This window comes from Chiloscyllium plagiosum, chromosome 24, assembly GCF_004010195.1.
Source record: "Chiloscyllium plagiosum isolate BGI_BamShark_2017 chromosome 24, ASM401019v2, whole genome shotgun sequence".
Lineage (NCBI taxonomy): Eukaryota > Metazoa > Chordata > Chondrichthyes > Orectolobiformes > Hemiscylliidae > Chiloscyllium > Chiloscyllium plagiosum.
The window spans coordinates 28,093,689-28,114,185 of NC_057733.1; the positions used below are offsets into that span (position 1 = coordinate 28,093,689).

Consider the following 20,497-nt stretch of genomic DNA (forward strand, 5'->3'; position numbering starts at 1 on the left):
GCTGACCCACACCATCCTCCCACACCACAGGCTGATACTGATGACATCTCTCTCCTTCCAGATAGATTGGAACTTCCTTCTCCCACTCAAACCTCTCGCATGTCTCCCACTCCTCACTTCACACCTCTTGCAAAATCCTCCTTTTCACATCTCTTGTAGTCTCCTTCTGCTTCATACCTCTTCCGAGAGCACAAAGCATCATTTGCCCTCTGCAAATGCATCTACCTCCCACCACTAAACCAGTCTGCCTATTACCCCATAATTTGTGGCACCCACGAACAGAACTCCCAGATCCTACAAAATATGGCTCTTAGCGACAACCCCTTGGCTCTCAGTTTACCTTGTCTGCTATTAGCCATCGACATAGTTCTTACACATCTCCAGGCCCAGGTCTTGCCCTCCTGGACCCTATCTCCTCCCTAAACACCAGCACTGATATAGCTAATAGTTCACTATATCTCCAATCAGAAGCTGGATTCTCCACTGGGTTTGCTGTGGTTCTATCAGCAGCAAGCATGGGAGAAAACCAGCCTGTGATTGCAGGAGCAATTTCTCACCAATTCTATTTATGGGAGTGACTTTTCTTTGATTGGTCACACAGGTGGTCAATTTTCCGAGGTGATGTGGGAACTTTCCAGCCACTGCCCCTGTGCATTTTAGGCATAATTCTAAACTCGACAAAACTAATGAAAGATCCATCAAAACCTATCCCTTCAGAGCAAGTCCAAATTGTAAATATCAACATTTTTTTCTCCCTACTATCTTACCTGATAGATTTTTCTAAACAGCTATTACAGTGAGTTAAAAAAAGTTCTTCCTGCAATTTAAAATTTACTTTTCACAGATGTCCATTTATGCCAATGGCCCTGTTTAAGCCTGCGTATTTTGGAGTATAATCGGGAGTTGACCGTATCTATATACCATTCTGCTCTTTGTTTACTTCAATGCAGTATCTTCTTAACAGACTGCAAAATGTATGCTTGTAATGCTTTTCTCATTGCTCATTCTATTCAGATGAGTATTTTGTTGATCTAAAGGAGACCTTCAGCATGTGAATGGTGCAAAGATCTGCTGTCACCAGAAATATATGTAATGTCATTAGAAGAAAGCCCAATTATAACTTGACATCACGGACGGTACCCAAATATAAGTTTGCATTTGAAATCAAATCAATTTAGTTTAAGATTTTCAGAATTCTAAAACTTGCTGAGGAGTACTTTTTGATAAGAAAATAACATTCTAGGTGTAATGTTTCTTTCAATAACAGCACTTCAAACATATTCTGCATTCAGTTCAGTGAAGCAGCACTAATTTGTCTTCCTCAGATGTTTAAGTCCGAGACCTTCCCCTGAGGATCCAGCCCAGCGACAGCCAACAAATGTTTTGGTCTGCTCAAGTCTGATTAGGAATCATCAGAGTGATGAGCCCTAATCATTCTATAAAGGTAGCTTTAGAAATTCACAAATCCTGTTGCATGAAATTAGCACAAATTTCTCACTACTTATATCTTTAATAGCCTGTCACATTGTAGACTCTATTCCTGAGCGAATTTTGCGATATGTAAGTTAATTAAAGGAAGCAACTGCTGCTGCCTCACAGCACCAGAGACCGGGGTTCAGTTCCCGCCTCGGACAACTGTCTGTGTGGAGTTTGCACATTCTCCCAGTGTCTGCGTGGGTTTCCTCTGGGTGCTCCGGTTTCTAACAAGAAACAGGTTAGGCTAAATTGCATTTTCCCAATTTTAAAGTCGCTTTGGTGCCAACCTTAGAAATATGCCTCAGCTGCTCATTCCCAACGTACAGGTCCCACACATCCATTGCAATCCTTTTGTAAGTTGGTTACTTTTGTTGTTACTTGCTGCCGGCATAATTCAATTTTTACACTGAGCTGTTGCAGAGTGCAAAAAGTCCATGAGTCAGAAACCAGCAATTCAAGCATTACTTTCAGGCCAATTTAAAAGCATCTTGAGCTTTCCTCTGCAACCCCAACTTTCATTGTGGGATAATCTCTTCTCCTCCAGTCATCATTTCATAACATAAGTGTCAATAGATTTGTGAACTCACAGGGAGTGAGTTGTAATTTCCTTCCCTCTATCTTCAGCCAAAATGCAACAAAACTAGGATTGATTACAAGAAACAATGCTATTTTTCTGCACAATGTAATAAGTGGAAAGGTTCAGGCTTCTTAGAGTCACAAGCACAATAAGAGGAGAAGTTATTTAAGGGGAACATTAATCAAAGAAAGCAGTTGAATAAAAACGGAGATGCTCAGGAAACTTTTATTAAAATATCCACCAAACTAATTAACATATTCACACATATTAAACTAACTGCCACATCAGCAACTTCTATTGGTAGAAGAAAATTAAGCAAAGTATAAATTAAATGAATTTTCCAAATTAGTGGTCAGAGGGGAAAAATGTAACTACTGATATTGGAACTGTGCAGATATGCTTCCAAATCCAACACAAGATTCGGTTGTGAAGACAACAGTTCTGGAAATATAGCATTGAACTCTAATAAAAGTTGGTGCCAAGTTTGTTGAGTTTCATGGAGCATTTCTCCCTGCGTGCCCAAGCATGTTTTCTCATGCTACTCGCCACAATTTACCTCATTAGATATGCAACACTTGAATTTGGTGCCCTGTTTGTCCCATCTTCCCTCTCAGCATAGCAGGGACCTCCTGCGATTGCTGCTGCCAGTGCCCATTTGAAGAATAGCTGTGCACCAAGTCAAGTATTGTCAGCCAGGAGACCTTCACAGTGTACATAGAGGGAAAGGAACCAAAATGAAAAGCTTCTGAGGTCACATAGATGGGACAACGACGAGGCGCCAGTGTTAGCCAGAGGTGGACAAAGTCAGAAGTCACATGACACCATGTTCTAATCCAACAGGTTTATTTGATATCACAAGCTTTCAGGACACTGCTCCTTTCTCAGGTGACTTCACCTGAGGAGGAAGCATTGCTCCGAAAGCTTGTGATTTCAAATAAACCAATTGGACTTTAACCTGATGCCATGTGACTTCTGACATAGGTGGTATGGCTGTCTCTACATTGTAAATACAAGTGCACACTTTTAACTGTATTGCTATTTATGAACTAAGCTATACAGGTTACCATCTTTATTGTCAACCCATCTTACAGGATTACTCTTTCCATAACTCCCAATGTAGAGTTTCAACATATTGTTCAACTTGTTACTATCAATACTGGAAACCTTGAAACAGTTGAAAATATTCACTTTTTGGTCATACTAGCAAAAGGGAAGAATAAAACATTCAAAAGCTGCATTTACTTCTGTGAACAAAAAGAGACTGCTTATTAGTCTATTGGAAGGAGGGATTAGTTATGACCTGTACAGTTTGTTGAGCCCAACGGTGCTCTGTCATACTGGAGGTGACATTCCTCCTGTTGAATATCCTCCTCAAGAATGTAGTCATCCTGCCAGCTCTTCAGCATCCACAGGATCATGTGGCACACACTGTCTGAACTGTAATGCAAGGAGCCCTCAGAGAAATCCAAACATCAGAACCTCATATTCAACTACTGTCTGCTCTACAAGCTGCACTGTACCTGCCTACCTGTCTCCTTGTGAGACATCCAGTCTTTGACAGTTTAACCTACTCCACCATATACCTGGACATGGACGACTCTGACAAAGAAAGCCATGGAATGCCTCTACGCAGATTTCTGGTAGAGATACCTTACTCAGATGAATGCAACACAAATAATGTCATGCAATGATAGTGGGAGATTTTAAGTATCGTAGGATTACATGTCCCCACATTTCTCAAGAAAGGCAGCATTGCATACAAGAGCATGTTTATAGAGTCACAGAGATGTATAGCATGGAAACAGACCCTTCGGTCCAACCCATCCATGCCGAACAGATATCCCAACCCAATCTAGTCCCACCTGCCAGCACCCGGCCCATATCCCTCCAAACCCTATTCATATACCCATCCAAATGCCTCTTAAATGTTGCAATTGCACCAGCCTTCACCACTTCCTCTGGCAACTAATTTCATACACATACCACCCTCTGCGTGAAACCGTTGCCCCTAGGTCCCTTTTATATCTTTCCCCTCTTACCCTAAACCTATGCCCTCTGGTTCTGGACTCCCCCACTCCAGGGAAAAGATTTTGCCTATTTGGCCTAACCAATGTCCTGTACAGCCGCAACATGACCTCCCAACTCCTGTACTCTGACCAATAAAAGAAAGCATATCAAACACCGCCTTCACTATCTTATCTACCTGCGACTCCACTTTCAAGGAGCTATGAACCTGTACTCCATTACCTACCTGCAACTCCACTTTCAAGGAGCTATGAACTTGCACTCCAAGGAGTCTTTGTCCATCAACACTTCCAAGGACCTTACCTTTCTCAAAATGCAGCACCTCGCATTCATCTGAATTAAACTCCATCTGCCATTTCTCAGCCCATTGGCCCATCTGATCAAGATCCTGTTGTAATCTGAGGTAACCTTCTTCGCTGGCCACTACACCTCCAATTTTGGTGTCATCTGCAAACTTACTAACTGTACCTGTTATGCTCACATCCAAATCATTTAATGTAAATGATAAAATGTAGTGGACCCAGCGCCAATCCTTGTGGCCCTCCACTGGTCACAGGCCTCCAGTCTGAAAAACAACCCTCTGCCACCACCCTCTGTCTTCTACCTTTGAGCCACTTCTGTATCCAAATGGCTAGTTCTCCCTTTTAGCAAATGCTTACAGGTGAGAGAGAATCAGTGCCATGCTTTTGTGCAGTCTATAACATTTTGGACTGTCATTGTGATTTGTGGCCCAAAGGTTCCACTTTTAAGATTGCCTGTGATTACTTCTTCTTTACAGAGATGACTATGATCAAGCTGTGATGATTGATGACATGGTCAAGATTGCTTGTGATCAGCATTTGTATCCTACAGCTTGACACGCAGGGTACTATGACCATAGATAACTTCAACCTGCACTGTGTAAATGCATGATTAATGCAATTTTCCCTTATAGAGCTCATGTGCTCAGACAAAAAAAAACTTATTCTGCTCTGTCTTGGATTGGTTATTGCCATTTTCCATTTCCAGTGCATATTTACAACTTGCATGAGGATGGAAGACCACACAGACCACAGTAGGTGCAGTGAATTGTGGGCTCAGCCTCACAATCAAGGATTTACTTCCACACCAAACCTCCATATGCCTTTCTTCTTTGCTCTGCCTACCATTCATCAGTACTGAGCTTCCACGTATTCCCACGTACCTCTCTGAATTGCAACATTATACCCTAACATTATCTCTTGAGCCCCTGTACTCCAGATCAGACATCCATTGTGCTGCACCCCGCCCCCCTCCCCCCCCAAACTGAAGCCAGGGTACATGTGACCATCAATGATCTGCCAATGCACCATCCTCTCTCACTGTTACAATTATTGTCCTCTCTGCATTTCATCCTGCTGCCTCCAATCCCCACAACTGACTTCCCCAACTTCCCTACCCTAGCAGTTGCCCCGATAACTTGACTGTCATTGAGCTGGTCCCTAGGCGTCACCACGGTCCACTCCTGACCGCGTTGGGCCGACAGCATGACTGTTGAGTGACTGGACCCCTCACTGATCCCTGTGCACCTCCCCAACTGACTTACCACTTCGCGCCAGACTGGTCGCACTGAAACTGGAGAACTGACTATGGCCCAATCCTGGGCTGCAGTGAAACCAGCTCCTTGATCCTGACCATCACAAGCAGACGACTGACCACATCCAAGCCCTTGCCTGCTAGCAGAAGCTGCCTTTGAGTTACTGTGCAAGGAATCCTTGATTGAAGGTTGTCTTCTATGACTTGACTGAGGATTACTGCCCTTAGACTTTGAGACATGGTCATTTGGTTGATGCATGTGCAGCGTGTTTGCTGTGCTAGTACATGCCATAGGCGTGAGACGGACCTAGCATGGTTCCATACAGCAACAAGTCCAGCTTCTTGACTGATCACTTCTCACAATCATGACAAGTTGACTGGCTTTATGTCTGCGCGGAAAGGTAGCGTAACACAGAAATACTCTGATCCTTTACTGTCTGGCTGAGAGGGCAAAGCACTTAAAGGCAAGGCAGAGATGCTATGAACATGAAAGTAAGCACAAAATATGTGAGCAAAGAGTCCTGGCAGTAGCACTTCAGTGAAAGGTGCTAGTGCACTCTAAAGTACAGCACTGAAGTGCAGATGCAGTGTGCGAGGGTGTGATGCTAACCACTATGGACGGGGTAGTGTGGGTTGTCCCTGTCTTTACAGCATATCCTGAGATATTGGAAACTGCTGTACAAGATGGAGCTAGCATTACTGGATACCTGTTCTGTCATGTTGGAAACTGTCCAGTTGTTTCAGCAGGTGGGAGAATGGGTAACTGCACATCAAAGAACAGCGATTAGGTAAAAATGGCACGCTTACTCTTGAAAATGAATACACATAGGCTTCTTGCCACACTCTTGTGAGATTCTTGTCTCACCATTCACAACTTGAATGAAGAATTGGGCTTTTCTCTTGACATCAAGAATCTCATTTCTGCAGTAATCACTGTCTTTCTTGAACAGACACTCCAATGCCAACATTGTACCGGAGCTGGGGAAAATTCTTCCCTTAATTTCCAAATTACTTTTACTTATTTGTGGCGTTTATTAGTTTTTCCTCTCTCTTGTCTAGAAGTTCCAATGGGTATTACTCCACTGGCCCTGGCTCTTCTCCTGGACTTCATTCAAGTGAGCTTTTCAGACGATCACTACTGATAGCTTGTCATATTTTTGAAGGGTATCAAATCAGTGCCAAACTCTGTTCATATCTGATGGGCGATAACTTTATAGAAGGATGCCTCTGGATATCAACTAGGAACATGAAATCTGGCCAATTCTAAAGAACTAGCCCAAGGGCAGCTTAAGGTTTTCTGGGCAAAAACAAAACAGGTCATTAACACTCCCACACAAACAGCCACATAAAGACTTTATTTAAAAGTAACTGCAAAGCTATAGGTGAAATTATATTAAAACAAAGAACTGTGGATGCTGGAAACTTGAAACAAAAACAGAAATTGCTGATGAAACACAGCAGGTCTGGCAGTCTCTTTGGGAAAGAAGGGTTAATGTTTCTGAGTTTTGTTGAAGAGTCATCAGATTTAAAACGTTAATTCTATTTCTCTCTCAGCAGATGCTGCCAGACCTGCTGAATTTCACCAGCAATTTCAGTTTTTGTTCCAGAAAAATTAAAGATCAGAATTATGGTGACCGCTCAGATGTTCTTGCAGTAGTTAAACTCTTCTGGTTTCTGACTGCTTTATATTTGACATGAACATTTTTTAAAAAGCTTGAAACAATTTCACAAATGAAAATCATGAAATCTTTTTTGCAGTATCTTTTGCATTTATTTTGCCAAGTATTTTTGCACCCTTCTAAAGAATAATATATACTCATGAATGATTTACAATGTTCACAAATAATTTTTACACTCATATGCAAGCTTTACATTTTAATCTCTTTACATCCCCATTCCTTTGCAAACATTTACTACCTGTCTCAATCTGAGCAGAAAGTGTGAATGGCCATAGAAAACCAGCATAGCAGGAAACAGCATGTTTATCAATATACGACCCTGACAATACTTAAAAATCCTAAAGGTTTCTGTTCATGATTGGCTAAGTATAAAGTACACGAATTACAGCAGGAAAAGACATTAGCAACTATTCTAACAAAAGACTGTTTACATCCAGAATATACTACGTGGACTTTTAGATTCCCTACAGTACGGAAACAGGCCCTTCAGCCCAACAAGTCCACACAGACTCTCCGAAAAGTAACCCACCTCGACCTATTTTCCCTCTGACTCATGCACCTACCACTATAGGCAATTTAACATGGCCAAATTCATCTGACCTGCCCATCTTTGGACTGTGGGAGGAAACCAGAGGAAACCCACGCAGACACGGGGAGAATGTGCAAACTCCTACAGACAGTCGCCCAAGGGTGGAATTGAACCCAGGTCCCTGACGCTGTGAGGCAACAGTGCTAACCACAGAACCACTGTGCTGCCCCTAAATGGTGTCTATACTTATAGACACTTATGCTATCTATACTTAAAAAGCATCTGATAACTGTATTTTTGATGACTATTACTTCACTAGAAATGAGACTGATACGAAAATGCAATACTTGCCAAGTTTTAATGCGTGTTTTGCCTGTACTAAAATTTAATATCCCTGAATGTCATTGATAACCTCAGTAAAATTAATGGTTTCTATAAATCCTCTGGTTTTAGGTTATTAAATACTAAACTGCTCAAGGTTATTTCAATAAGAAGTCATTCAATGCTGAATACATTTAAAATCTGAAATAATGCATCAATATTGTACATAAAATATTATAATTCATTTATCAACACTTATAATGACGCTCTGGACAAATTCTGTAACAATTAATTGTATGAAGTGATTGTTAATGGCATCATTCAGGAGATTTGTTTTCACAACACCACAACTTTGTTAAAAATGCAGCCCTTTACCAAGATAAATTTAATATTCTGGTTTTTCTGTGCCAAACTGATGCATTTTATACACATGAGCAAGCTTGCTATTTCCTCCTCCCTTTTCTAATGATATCTTTTATATTCACTAATAAAACAAATAATGAACACTGTCCTATTCTAATGTCATTTTTAACAATTACTAACACTCAAAGAAATTGTTGGTTAATTTCATGAAACTTGATGTTCAGTGACATTATTTGTGCATCCTTGATAAATAAGAAAGTTCAACGGAAATCCTGCCAGTCCAAAATAATCCTATTCTTGTTAACAATATTCAAACTACCACAGATGTTCACCACTGAATTCTCAAGCTCAGTCACCTCATCAGATGGAGGCGTTTGTCCAAAAGACAATCAGGGAGAAACAAAGGTCAGTTGTGAAGCCCTCACACATTGAATAGGTCGTATGTTTGTTGATGTACAACCAAATAGTAAAATTTAGGACAATTTGTTGTTCTTGTCCATGCTTGTGAAGTGTATCATGCTCATTCCCCACCCAGCAGCAAATTTGATAATTAAAAGCAAAACTGAAAAGTATATGTGCATATATTAGGTAAACTTACAAGTAACTTTTTAAACACCTGAAATACATTTTTAAGTGCAAAATTTCCAAAACAAAAACAATACCAAATGCATCACTATCGATCTTCTGATAAGTACAAATAACACAGACTCCACATTAATTTTAAATATCAAATTTGATCGCCTATTTCCTTCTCATTCAATAAAATCCACTTTTTTAATGTATGGAGCATCAATTAAGGTCTTTGTACAATTGGAATTTTCTGTTTATTTGAATTTTGCAAACAGGGTTCATGCTTTGTTCCCAACGCTGCACAGGCAAAATTTAATCAGAAATTAGATAATAAGATTCAGCAAGTGAGAAACACCAGAAGAATGGAAACTAGGTTACCTCCATGTTTAACACTTTCCAATCAACAAAGATTGTCCTGCCAAAATTAATTATTATTCAGAGCCTTTATTTTAGAATAAATTTAATAATTTTGCATCAGATTCTCTCAATAGATTCACATTTCATAAGAATGCTTAACAGAAGGTGCAATTATTAAAATTCCAGTCCAAAATTTTCTCTAAAACAGAATACAAACTTCCAGCTTATAGTCAAAAGGGTGACATAGATGATTTCATATTTTAAAACATTTAATGTAACAAATTGACTAAAAACACCATTAAATGCTACTTTGGAGGCATATTTTATTTTTCATAGCAGAACATAACTGAAATTCCACTTAAAAGCTATACTTTATTCTGTTCCTTAAGTTATCATTTAATTTCTCTGGATAGACTCCAAACATGTTTCGTCACCTCTAAGGGCCTACTATCTGTCATTTCCTTCCCAGTGTTGTAGGTTTTAACCCTGGAACTGTCATTCATAGCGGTGATTTTTCCTGGAGATACTCCCTTAGCAGAAGTTCAGTGAATTTTACAGCCTTGATTCGAATATTCACAAATTTGATCTTTGCAACCTGGACATGGACTTCCATCTGAACACCTGTGCAGAGAACTGTCGAGTCTTTAAGCATTTACCTGCTCCTTCTCTTCTGGATCCTGACAGGCTAACTTGTCCAACAGTTTTCAGGAATACCTTACAACCTTTTCCATGGCAACATGAATAATATATGCATTATATCCATTATGTGCATATAGAAATGCTGTGTAGCTATCCCAAGACCTTGCCTCTCTTGTATCTTGGAAGTTGAAAGTAACACAACAGATTTCAACAACTGAAATGGTTTCCATTCCATCAATGTACAAGTCATCTGTGAGCATTGAAATCACACCTTAGGAGTCCACATTAAATGTCCTGGGATCTACCATAATGCCTACACTTCTGAGAACTCTCACACTCCTTCTTCATTTCAAGGGCTAAAATGTTTTACAAGGATGGTCACTAGGAAACAAGTACTACCATCTGCGATCCTGATTGATGACTCTGTAACACAACCCTCCTGACTGAGGCTGAGCTTAGATAAAACACAGTCCTTTCTTCAAGGACGAAAGTGAGGACTGCAGATGCTGGAGATCAGAGTCAAGATTAGTGGTGCTGGAAAAGCACAGCAGGTCAGGCAGCATCCGAGGAGCAGGAAAATCAATGTTTCGGGCAAAAGCCTTTCATCAGTGCTTTCTTCAACCAGGGCCATCATGAAGTAGATGATAGATTTCCTGAAGATGAGGTTTCAATGCTTAGATCAGACTAGGGAGTGGGTACAGTCCAGACTGTGCTATATAATCCTAGCATGTGCGCTCTGCACAATTGGAGCAGACAAAGAAGAGATATGGTGGACTCTGAACAGCTTAGAGAGTGACAGCAGTGTTCTGTGGAGGAAGATGAGGATGCTGATCAGGAGAAACATCACCTTCAGCATGACTCAGTGATGCAGTGTCAGGGACAACAAACCAGTTAGCACTTAATTGACACAGTTCCAATAGATGTGAGTCGGGTGCAGTAATGAGTCACTGACTATAAATCAAAAGGCAGGTGGTCCTTGTTTATCATCAGCAGATTTTAAAAAATTGCTTTTCTTCTCTTTTGCTGTTGTTGAATAAAACTTACCATTTTCAAGTGCTTGAAGGTTTTGAAACATGAGTCGCTCCCAATAGAACAATGAGATGATGTTATGCTACATTAGGCACTGGGGAAAAAGTTACACACCCTTAGATAGGTTTTTTAAAATGTTATGACACAAAGCATAAGTCACCTGTGTAGCGTGAGTTTTGTAGTTTAGATACAATGACAACTGATCAGAAAAGATTATGTTAAAAAGCAATACATTTACAAATGCGAGCTTGAGTTTGCAATAGAGAGTCCTTGTACCACCAGAAGTGCACCTAGAAGTTTCTTTTTTGTTTTCCTCCCAACCAGTGGAAAGTTTATCTTATTAATGTCTTGATGATTTTGATCAGATCATCTTTTAACCATCTAAATTCATGCTAAAATCGACCTTTTTTAAAAAAAATTTCTAATCATAACTTACTCCCTGAAGTCCAGGTATCATTTCTAAACCTATGTTGCATTCCCTCCATGGCATATTATGAAGGACAACTCTTGGCTGGCAGCACTTGACTTGATGCACAGCTGGGCTTCAAATATGGCACCAGCCCTGGGAACCCTGGGAGGAACTGGCAGTTGCGAGTACTTCTGCCATTGCTGAGATGACAATAACAAACCAGGTGCACAATAGAAGCATGAAGTACAAATAATGAGCTGAGCTATGGAGAATTGCATGAGATAACCCACTCAGATTCACAGAAAGGAACTTTCTAAGAAACTACTTGAACATTTAGCAGATTTTAGCAAATTCAGACCATAGTCCTGAAACATAACAAGCTCGTAATTCTCAGATGTTTACAGATTTTCATAAAACATGTTAATGAGACACAATCTGCTAATTTCACTGGATATAAAAGATCCACTGGAACTACTTGAAAAAGGGGAATTCCAAAGTGAAAATGGGAAATTCTTCAAATGTCCTAGTCAAGAACTCCCTTTCAATCAACAAAAAAAATTAACTGATTATTTATCTCACTCCAGAGTATGGAACTTTGCTATTTGTGAACTGGCTGCCATGCTTGTCTGTGTAATAACAATGACCACTCTTCCTCAATAATAAGATAATTAATTGAATGTGCAGTACTTTGGAAAGTTTTGAGAAAGCAAACTAAATTATGTAAACAAAAATGGAAGCTATTTTTGCCCCAGATCATATTTATGCTTTTGATGGTTGTTCCATGGCCCTATTTTTGGTCATTGAAGTATCTAAGGAGAAGAGTTCCAAAATACTTAGAATAATTTTATTTCTGGAACACTGATGTCACTGGCTATGCCAGTATTTCTTATCCATCCCAAATTGTCCTTTCAAGGGGAATAGTAAACTGCCTTATTGAACTGAAATCCATGTGGTGTAGATGCACCCACAATCCTGTTAGGAAGAATGTTTCATGACAGTGAAGGATATAGTTCCAACTCAAACTGGAGGGGAACATGCAGGTAAGGGTGTTCCCTATGCATCTTCCACCAATGCCCTTCTAGATGGTAGAGACTGCTGGTTTCGAAAGTACCACAGAGGAATCTTTGAGTTGTTGCAATGCATCTTGCATTTAACAATCACACTACTATCATTGAGCAATGGTGGCACAGGAATCACATGTTCAAGTTGGTGGATACAGTGTAAATTATGTGGGCTGCTTTGTGCTGGATAATGTTGAGCTTTTTAAGTGTTGCTGGAGCTGCACTTGCAGGCAAACAGAGAATATTCCGACAAAATCCTGACTTGTATCTTGTACGTGGTGGACAGACTTCAGGGAATCAGAAAGTGGCTTACTCAATGGAGAATTCCCAGCCTCTGACCTAGTTGGAATTTACGTAGCTATTCCAGCTCAGTTTCTTGCCAATGCTAACCCAGGACATCGACACTGGGGGATTGAGTGAAGGTTTCATTATTGAATGTATGGGAATCTACAGTATTGATGCAAACTCTCAAGTCTGCTCTCAGGCAGTACAATGATCAGGCTTATTTGTAACAAATAGCAATTTACTTTGGAACAGGGTAAACACGATTTCTATGTGTTGTTGAATTTTTTTTAAGCTTATTTGTTTCTGTCTTTAGACATTGATGTACAAGTACCAAAATTTATTAATAAGCAAGAAAATATCCACTGGCTTAATTCTCACTTCTCGCAATACTAGACTCACCTTGGCAGAAATCTATAGCTAAATCTGCAGAAAAAAAGGTTAAAATAACAGAATTGTGGAGCCATTGTGTGCAAGCACTTTACACACTCCAGCTGAATTAAGGATTATGTTTTTGAGTTTCCCCTTTAAACTACCAATTTAGATGTCTCAAAAATATTGGATGCAGTTTTTAATACAGGAGGGTCTAGATTGGTAGTAGTTCCTTTAGTTGGGTTTACAGACCTCATGGGAAATTCAGAAGCATACAATTGCTATCTTGACCAAAGTCCATTTTCCCTTCACTCAACAATGACAACTTGCACGTTTTTGTACCTTTTAGTACCAGTCTCTTTATTGAAGCATTCTGAACCAAACTATGCTAATGGGTCACAATGAGAGACAGGTTTTAAGGTGTGTGTTAAAGAATGAAAGTGATGGAGAGAGGTGGTGAGGTTTAGGGAGAGAATTCCTGGGATTAGCACCAAGGCATTCACCATCAATGGTGGCACAATTAAAATGGAAAGCTATTCATGAAGCTGACATTAGAAGAGTACAGATATCTTGGAGACTGTAGAGTTGAAGAGGATTACAGAGACAGGAAGGGACTGAGCCATCGGCTCTGCTTAACTGGAGGTCAGGGTAGGTCAACTAACTCAAAGATGATGGTGAACAGGATTTTGTGCAAGTTAGAATGCAATAGAACGTAGAGTTTTAGACAACATCAAGCTTACGGGGGATGGAATGCAAATAGCTGGCCAATAATTCGCTAGACAAATCAAATCTGGGGTCACGAAGAAATGGATGAGATTTTATGCAGCAGAAAGACTGAGGCAGAGACGAATGATGCGAAGAAGGTGGGTTAGGCAGTCTATATGAAAGCACATATTTGTGGTTTAAAGCTCAACTTGAGTTCAAATGATCTAATTCAAATGTAGACAGTTGCCAGGCAAAGAGTTGGCAAAATAAAAGCAGAATTTGTCGTGAGGTCTAAGACAATGGCTTCAATTTTCCCAATTGGAAGATTTTGGAATTAGAAAAAGCGTTGGTCGAGCAATGTGAAAAGCAGTTTGAAAGTTTGGAAAAAGTGGAATAGTTTAAGAGTTAAAGGGGTGACGTAGTGCAGGTTGGCACCAGCATACATGCAGAAACTGATGTGTCTCCAGATGATGCCAGTGAAGGACAATAGGAAGGTGAAAAGCAAGAGAACTTTCCAAATACCAATCCTTATACGGATCGGATAATTGATAGAACCGGACAAGTACAGTCCCAGAAAGCTGATTGATGGAGGTGTGGCTTTGGAGGAGGGTGGGGTGACCAACTGTGTCAAACATTGGGCACATATAGGCTGAGAAGGGATGGTTTGCCTTTGTAAGCAGTCAAAGAGGATGTCATTTGTAACTCTGAGAAGTGCTGTTTGGAATTGTGACAGGGACAGAAGCCTGAATAAGGGGATTCAAACAGGGAGTGCCTGGAAAATGGTCACAAATTTGGATTGTAACAACACATTTTCATTAATAAGTTCCAGACTTTGAAGACGAAAAGGAGGTTGGAGATGGAGAAACAGCATGCAAGCATGGAGTGTTAAGGGTTGGCAAGACAGGTAATATTGGCAGATTTGAAGAAGTAAAGGACAGAATATGAGGAGAGAGAATCATAACATATGCCAGTGATCATAGTAGCTAGAAAGGGAGGATAAGTGATCAGTAATTTAGTAGGAATAGAATCAAGAAAGCAAGAATTCGGTGTCATGGAGATGAGGAGCTCAGAGTGCACAAAAAGCTCGGCAGAAACCACAGAAGACACAAAGTCAGGACCGAAGCCCTCGAGGAGGTTCAACGTTAGGCTTGGGAAGAGAGAAAAATGGCAGAAAGAGTTGATTGGATGGTCTCAAAGGGTGACAAAGAAATCAACAAGCTTTTCAGAGTTGTTGCTGGAGGTCAGGATGGAGAAGGCATGAAAGAGGGAAAAGAAGCCAGAAACAAATTCCGCAGGTTACCAAGTTATTAAATATCATAGCAGACTAAAGACGTAAATACATATAGGATTGATAAGCAGATATCTCATAAAGCTGAAACGTTTTGCACAAACAATGTATATTTATGATCAGGTTGAAATTGAATAACTTAATATGTCCGTTGACAGGACAATTATACACAAGAACCTAAAATACTAAGAAACTAAACTAGTTCAGAAGGACTTATTTCCAATTCTTTTCATTTTCAAACCATGCAAAACCAGTATTTTGTATCTCCTCATGACTTCAATCAGGGAAATATACTGCATGGACTGAGGAAGACATGGAGAAAAAGAAACATACCAATTCATAAGAACAACCTTCCTCAAGTGGGCGGCACGGTGGTACAGTGGTTAGCACTGCTGCCTCGCAGCGTCAGAGACTCGGGTTCAATTCCCGCCTCAGGCGACTGACTGTGTGGAGTTTGCACGTTCTCCCCGTGTCTGCGTGGGTTTCCTCCGGGTGCTCCGGTTTCCTCCCACAGTCCAAAGATGTGCAGGTCAGGTGAATTGGCCATGCTAAATTGCCCGTAGTGTTAGGTAAGGGGTAAATGTAGGGGTATGGGTGGGTTACGCTTCGGCGGGTCGGTGTGGACTTGTTGGGCCGAAGGGCCTGTTTCCACACTGTAAGTAATCTAATCTAATCTAATACTCCCTAAAATATAGTTAGTTATGCAGTTTTAAAGACCAACAAAGCACAGTCATACAAAAATGAAAATGAATCAGGCAGATGAAAAATACTGGTATCAATGGAAGATAATATAAATAATAAAACCTTCAGTTATTCACATTGGGAGATATTAGGTTTGCTCATGTGCTGTAGTTTATAAAGCACTGAAGATTGCTCAATAATTATATCTATCATAACAGTATTTCAATGCCTTTGGAAACATCAAATTAAACCATCATGATTCCTTCCCCTTCATTTCCTTCAAACCTTCCAGCATGTCTGAAGGTAAATTTCAGCACGTGACAGCATTTTACAATTGAAAAATTTAATTTCTAAAAAGAGGATTAAAGTTCTTTCATTCAAGTTTGGAAACTGTCACCTTCACACTAATTAACTCGAGTGTCTCCGTTGTTAAAGTCCTGTTTGACTTTTCAGGTCAGTGTATAAAAGCCACGTTTGCCGACCAAACAGATCAAAGTCTAATTTCCAAATGTAAGCAACGTCCCCTTTTGTTGCCATCTTTAACCGACCACCCAGTACTTTCCTCTGTAAATAGCCTGTACTAAACAACCTAATTTTTTTGCACTGTGAGAAGAGATTACTCCAGTAAATGAAACCTCTCCTCTCTTCCTTCATTACAAGAAAGTCTCATGAAAAGTAATTACTGAATATAATTTTGTAACAGGAAAACAATCAACTTGCATCCCGAAAATTACAAGCACTTTCTGTTAAATTGGAGCTACACTAACAATATTTTATAGTACAATTAATTGTCTAGCTATTAGTGCTTCAATGTAACATCTGTTAATGTAAATTGTCAGGAAAACACAACAGCACCAAATACTGACCTGAAATGCAATCTTTTTTTGGGGGAGGGGGTAATTCAATAAATAACTCCTATTTTCCAGCTTAGCTGATAAAATATTTTCTATCATCCATTCTAATTACTACTATAGTATTTTTCAAGTGCCATAACAGTTCATCAAGCCACCTTTGGAAAGCAGTCTTTGTAAAATAAAATGTCTTGGCTTCATCTACAATAACCGGCTAATAAATTCAGGAACTATTATTATTTCAAGCTTTAATAACTGATTTAATGGTTCTCCCTTCAAAATTGAATCAGTTTAAAACTACTCAAAATTTGCAAGACTGATTCTCAAGAGGCAGCTAAATTACTTGATAAGTAGATTATTACTGGAGGAACTGGATGCAGCAAGCTCTGAGATGATTAAGCCCTGGGAAATTCATCCACAAAATACCAGGGCACTGGTATTCATTTGTTTCTCACCTTTGGGTAATCTGCAGTTGAAAATGTATTGGGAGCCCTTGAGTCAAGGTGTTGAAACTAACATTTCAGTTAAACTTTCTCAGGCTGATAAAAGTTAATAGAAGAAAAACCTGTGTTTGATTTCACAGAAAGCAAAATCTCTAAAGGGTAACCCTTGACAAATCCCAGATTGTACTTGCCACTGTCTGCAGTTTGGCAACAAAACACAATGGCATCATGTATGTATACACTTTACAGGCTGAACGCCTATTCATGGTAGGAAGAAGCTTCACACACAGAGTGCCTTGTAGAACAAGATTGAAGTTCCTTAATTAAGTCAGCTGAAAGACAGTTTTAGCAGTCTTCCTCTCAGATCCCTTAACCCCTAAAGAGTAGTGATCATCAAATCAAAGCATTAAAATCAAGTGCACAAATCTTTATTTATTGTGCCTCATGTTCAGTGGAGCCCCTTCAGCTCTCTCACTGTTTCAGTGATTTTAGACATGTTTCTATTTTATAAACAAGAAACAAAGGCTCTTCTTGTGTGTTACGGAAACCTACCAGTAGAGCAGAACTTCATTCGTTTGCACTGCAAAGTAGCATAGTCTCTGGAGAGCTGCTTAGTGAGATTCATCATATTAACATATCTATTAAAAACTAAACAGTATATGAAAACATATCCAAGTACTAACACCACACCAAGATTCAGAAGAGAACAATTTCATTTAAAAAAACTGCTGAAATACCTTCCTCGACCAATTTAACTATCAGATAATTGTCTGTCAACAAGCCACCCTTTATTTCAACTGATATAGCATTCTATAAATCCTGTGACACTCTCAATAACCACAATCCCTCTTCTACTTTAGCTCCTTCATAATTATAGTTCTGCCAAACAAGGACCAATTGTTTCTCAGCATTAAGTCACAGAGTGTGAATTGCTTTAATTTTTCCCCTTCAGCAGCTGTGCAGGGTGGGCCACAAGGTGCTTGTAATAATGAGGCAGAGGGACACTAAATAGGCTCTGAGGCCTGGCGGTCAGAGAGCTGGCGTTTCACAGTCGCCTGGTGTCACAAATGTTGCCTTCTAAAAATTTCCCTACATTCACCTTGACAACCTTTTTGCTCAAGAGGGAGTTCATAAAATCGAAAGTACCTTGCCAACGGGCAACATCTCACCTTTTGCTGTTTTAACCTTGTGTGTGCACCAATTTCTTTTTACTCTTGATAATTCTTGGCTTTTTTGTGCCTACTCATTAGTTATGCCCAACAAGATTCAGCAGACAAAGATGTGTGTGTCAAACAAAGAGAAGAGTGAAAAAAAGGGGGGAAGGAATTCTCCATTCACTTCTCTAAAGGATTCATTAATATCCTAAACTGTTGGCACAGCCTAAAACTGTTTTACGGTAACAAAGCGCACACTGAATCAGAGTCTGGGATCTTCAAATAAACCTTGCAGGCTGTCATGGCCACCAGGAAGCAGAATTAGTGCAATATTAGCTGACCTTCATTTTGTTATTTCATCAAATCTGACTGCTGTTCACTGCTTGGTGGTTACTAGGCTTCCTTCTGAAAAAAATGTAAGCATTTCCTAGGCAATTCAACAGCAGGTTTGATAAGCAAATAAACCAATCTTGAAGTAATATTTTTGACATTATCATGCTGCTCCAATTTTCATTTGGTTTTCCAACACGGTTGTCAAAACAATGCTGAGGTTAATGTTTTCTCCTGAAACAGGAGCACATTCTACAAAAGAGAGACTACACTATCAACACAGTGTTGTGTTGCAGAGAGAACAATAAGCTTTTACTTTTCAGCCACGACATGTTGAATTGCAAGTCTTAATAATGCAAATTCAACAGAATAGCAATAGTAATCTGCATTTTTGCAGCAGAAAGGACAGTTGTCGTGAAAATTGTTAATATCAAACAAAAAAATCCCTTTAAATGTAAAAGACTATAATTATAAGTTGCTAATGAATGAAGGTGAAAGATGTAACACTGAAACATGGTAATATAGATTACATCAATTCATTAGCTCTTAAGAATGTCCATTACTAAAAGAGACATTATTTTCAAGACCAATTCAAAGTCCAAATGATGTCTAAACTGTAAACAAAGTACTATGCTAAAATCGTTTTCTGTAAATCTAAATAAAAGCGACTGAGGGAGGAATGCAAAAGAAAGTTGGGAAAACATCGAATTACAGCACCCTGAAATGATGGATTGATTGACAGAAGCCTGGTGCTTTTGCGATGTTACACTGCTAGGATGCAGATCATTTGCTTGCTTACTGGTAACAGCTGCTGAAAGCTCTTGCAGAGGGCAAAGAGGTGAGAATTACTATCAATGAATCCTCACTTAGTGTTTGAACAGCTGCATATGCAAATATCATCATAAAACCTTGGTTTTTTTGTTTTGTCAGACAAAGGACTGTGAACAACAGTGCATTCACAAACATGACCAACTCCTAAATACTTCTTTTGGTGGACAAGCGGGAAAAGGGTTAAGTAGGCCATGTTCAAGGGGAAACTACTAAAAACAATGACATCGTAATGCCATCTGGTGGATTGAGGGGACTATATTAAATATATCCACATACCACAAGAGGCTGACTTCTTATCAACCAGTTTGACTTGTCTTGTTTCACGTTGAATTCTGGAATCAGTTTTATCCACTAAGTGCGTCAGGTCATCAATGATCTCTGCGTGAAAAGAAAAAGCGAAAAACATACAGAATATGAGTCACTGTTAACTCATAGTTTCAGATCAATTAGAATCAATTAAATACAATTATGGTAAGAACTGTGAAATGCAAGATAGCTACAGTGTTTTTGAGGGAAATAGTATAGCAATGCTCAGCGGAATACTCACACACCACCAGAGAAGCATCAAGAGGAACATGGGGTTTCAATAATATTCTCCAGTTACACTTTCTGCATACATTCTGGAAATGATCAGTGTCTTCGAGTATGCAGCTCGGTTTGCATTAAGGTCAGTATTCATCTATTTATGTTACTTCGACTCATTACAAAGACACCAGCATGAGCTTTTACTTCCAGACTATGACACCAGCCAAGCTGGTCAGCTATAATCTTCCAAAGACCGAGCACCTATGATTCTCTTCTCATATCCATACACTGTCGGTGGAGTGTACAATCAGTGAAAAATTAAGAAAGTTGAGGTTGTTCAGAGCTGTGCTAAATTTGAATGTTTTTTGTTTATCTACCTTTTAACATAATATCAAAATTATTAACAGAACATCTGATAATTTTAATGTAATAACCAACTGAAATCT

The 20,497-nt window shown here is 39.5% G+C and overlaps 1 protein-coding gene across 1 annotated transcript in view; it reads right to left on the bottom strand.

Annotated features, from left to right (window-relative positions):
* stx8 (syntaxin 8) overlaps nucleotides 1-20,497 on the bottom strand; it is a 195,281-nt gene that overhangs the window by 26,240 nt on the left and 148,544 nt on the right. Inside the window, exon 6 of the mRNA XM_043714649.1 lies at nucleotides 19,803-19,904. Coding sequence (XP_043570584.1) covers nucleotides 19,803-19,904 — 102 coding nt within the window. The remainder of the gene's footprint in view (nucleotides 1-19,802; nucleotides 19,905-20,497) is intronic.